This window comes from Gekko japonicus, unplaced genomic scaffold (genome assembly GCF_001447785.1).
Source record: "Gekko japonicus isolate JY-2015 unplaced genomic scaffold, Gekko_japonicus_V1.1 scaffold3073, whole genome shotgun sequence".
Lineage (NCBI taxonomy): Eukaryota > Metazoa > Chordata > Lepidosauria > Squamata > Gekkonidae > Gekko > Gekko japonicus.
In genome coordinates, this window is record NW_015173230.1 from 58,374 (window position 1) to 60,374 (window position 2,001).

At 58.5% G+C, this 2,001-nt stretch overlaps 1 protein-coding gene across 1 annotated transcript in view; it reads right to left on the reverse strand.

Moving 5' to 3' along the window:
- Positions 1–444, reverse strand: part of NAPRT (nicotinate phosphoribosyltransferase) — a 41,267-nt gene extending 40,823 nt beyond the window's left edge. Inside the window, exon 1 of the mRNA XM_015422742.1 lies at positions 276–444. Coding sequence (XP_015278228.1) covers positions 276–444 — 169 coding nt within the window. The remainder of the gene's footprint in view (positions 1–275) is intronic.
- Between the last annotated feature and the right edge of the window lie 1,557 nt (positions 445–2,001).

Consider the following 2,001-nt stretch of genomic DNA (forward strand, 5'->3'; position numbering starts at 1 on the left):
TCCCGTGGTCCCTGGCCAGAAAGCGGCCCAGCGGTGGCAGGTATTGGCAGTGGGCGCCGCCAATGGTGCTGGGCGGGCCAGGCAGGGGTGAGCCTCCCTCCCTCCCTCCCTCCACAGGGACCTGCCTGCTGGGAGCAGGGGAGTTGACCTGGGCCTCCAAAAACCCCTCCCCCCGACCCTCCTGGGCCACATTCTCCCCCAACACAGTCACACCAGGGCGAACTAGCCTCTGCGCACATGCAGAGCACCTTTCCTCTCCCCATGCTGCCACTTACCTGCCTTGGAGAAGCGGAAGGTACGCAAGAAGGCCAGGCACTCACTCAGGCCAGCGGCGAGGGTGAAGCCACCCTGGAAGGGGCAGCGGTGGAAGAAGAGCTTGAACTCAGCCGGCTTGGTCAGCAGCGCCAGCGAGCCCCACAAGCGCCCCACCACCGGCGGCCCCATCCCTGTCTGCTTCGACTCGCTGTGCCAGGGGAAATTTTGCACATAAGAAGAGGGTGGGCGGGCTCCGGAGGCTCCACGCCCCCTTCCGGGCGGCCGACCCAGCGCTTCCCCGGCGCTGGCACCGCCTCTTGGCCAGGCTCGGCTGGCTGCTGGCACGGCGCCGGGGATCGAAGGGCGCGCAGGGCCCCGCGGAGAGTCCGCCAGGCTGCTAGGCGCCTGCGATGCAGAGCGGTAGACTGCCGCAGAAGAACACGGAGGCTCCGCGGATCGCCTTGGCCCCCGACCGAAGCGGAGCGCTTTTGGTAACGCGCCTCTCCTCGGGGCGCGTAAAGCGCAGCTGGAGCGAGGGCGCCCTCGACGGCCGGCTGCTGCTCCCGGGAGCTCCGGATGCTGATGCGTGCGCGCCGTCGAGTTGCAGCCGACCAGTGCCGGATTTACACATAAGCTAAATAAACTACAGCTTAGGGCCTCGCAATCTGCTGGGGCCTCGAATAAAAACACAATATAAAAAATGATTTCAAATATTAAAAAGGCGTATATATTTTAAATTTTTCTGAGACCAGCTGATGTAATTTAAAACAGTAGGGGGCCTCTGGGTTTTGTATAGCTTAGGGCCTCAGCAAGTCTAAATCCGGCCCTGCAGCCGACTGATGGCGACCCCAGAAGCAGAGGCGGCTGGCCGTTGCCTTCCTCTGCAGAGCCTTCCTTGGTGGGCTCCAGTGCTCCCTCTAAGCTGTGAAGTCCTGTGAGCAAACATTCTACTTTGTGAGCTACCAGCATTAAAGTTGTGAGCAGGCGATTTGGCTACTGCGTCAATGAGGTTGCTCTGGAGCCCTCCTTCCTGAGCGAAGGCAAAAAGGTGTGAGCCGGGGGCTAAAACGGTGAGCTAGCTCACACTCACTCAGCTTAGAGGGAACACTGGTGGGCTCCCGTCCAAATACAGGCCCTGCATAGTTTCCAAAATGAGGCCGTGACGCGCCCCCTTCCCTCCCCCCACAAAGTGCATGGACCTGTATTTGTGTGGCGGTGCCGTCAAGTCACGACGGACTTAGGGCCGAGCCCTCATGAGGTTTTCAAAGCGGGTGATTAAGAAGAGGTCCTTTGCTAGGCCCTTCTTCCATGGTGCCGACCCCACTAAGTGTCAGCTGGACCCCTAGCTGCTGTGGGAGTGAGGAGAGCGGACCCTGGAATTTTGACTTTCCGCTGGGGTGCCTTGCTTATCTATGTAACCAAAGCTTTTAACCTTGAGTGCCTGGTGTTGTCTTTCTCCTGAGACTTATGGCCTGTTACTTTGGTGGGTCTTTACCCGATCTCTGATTGGCCCTGGGCCACCAGGGGACCCCCCCTTGAATATTGTATATCTGTCTGGTTCATGCACTTGGGAGTCAGTTCTGACATGAAAGCATTAATAGCTGCATACTGTCAATGTCTCAATAAACTTTACTTCTTTGAATGAAAGCTGTTGGGAACTGATTGCTGCTGGAGTCTTGACACTTCGGTCGTGGTCACACGGATGTTTAGTGCGGGACTCGCAGCTGATTTCTCCCGCAGTAAAGT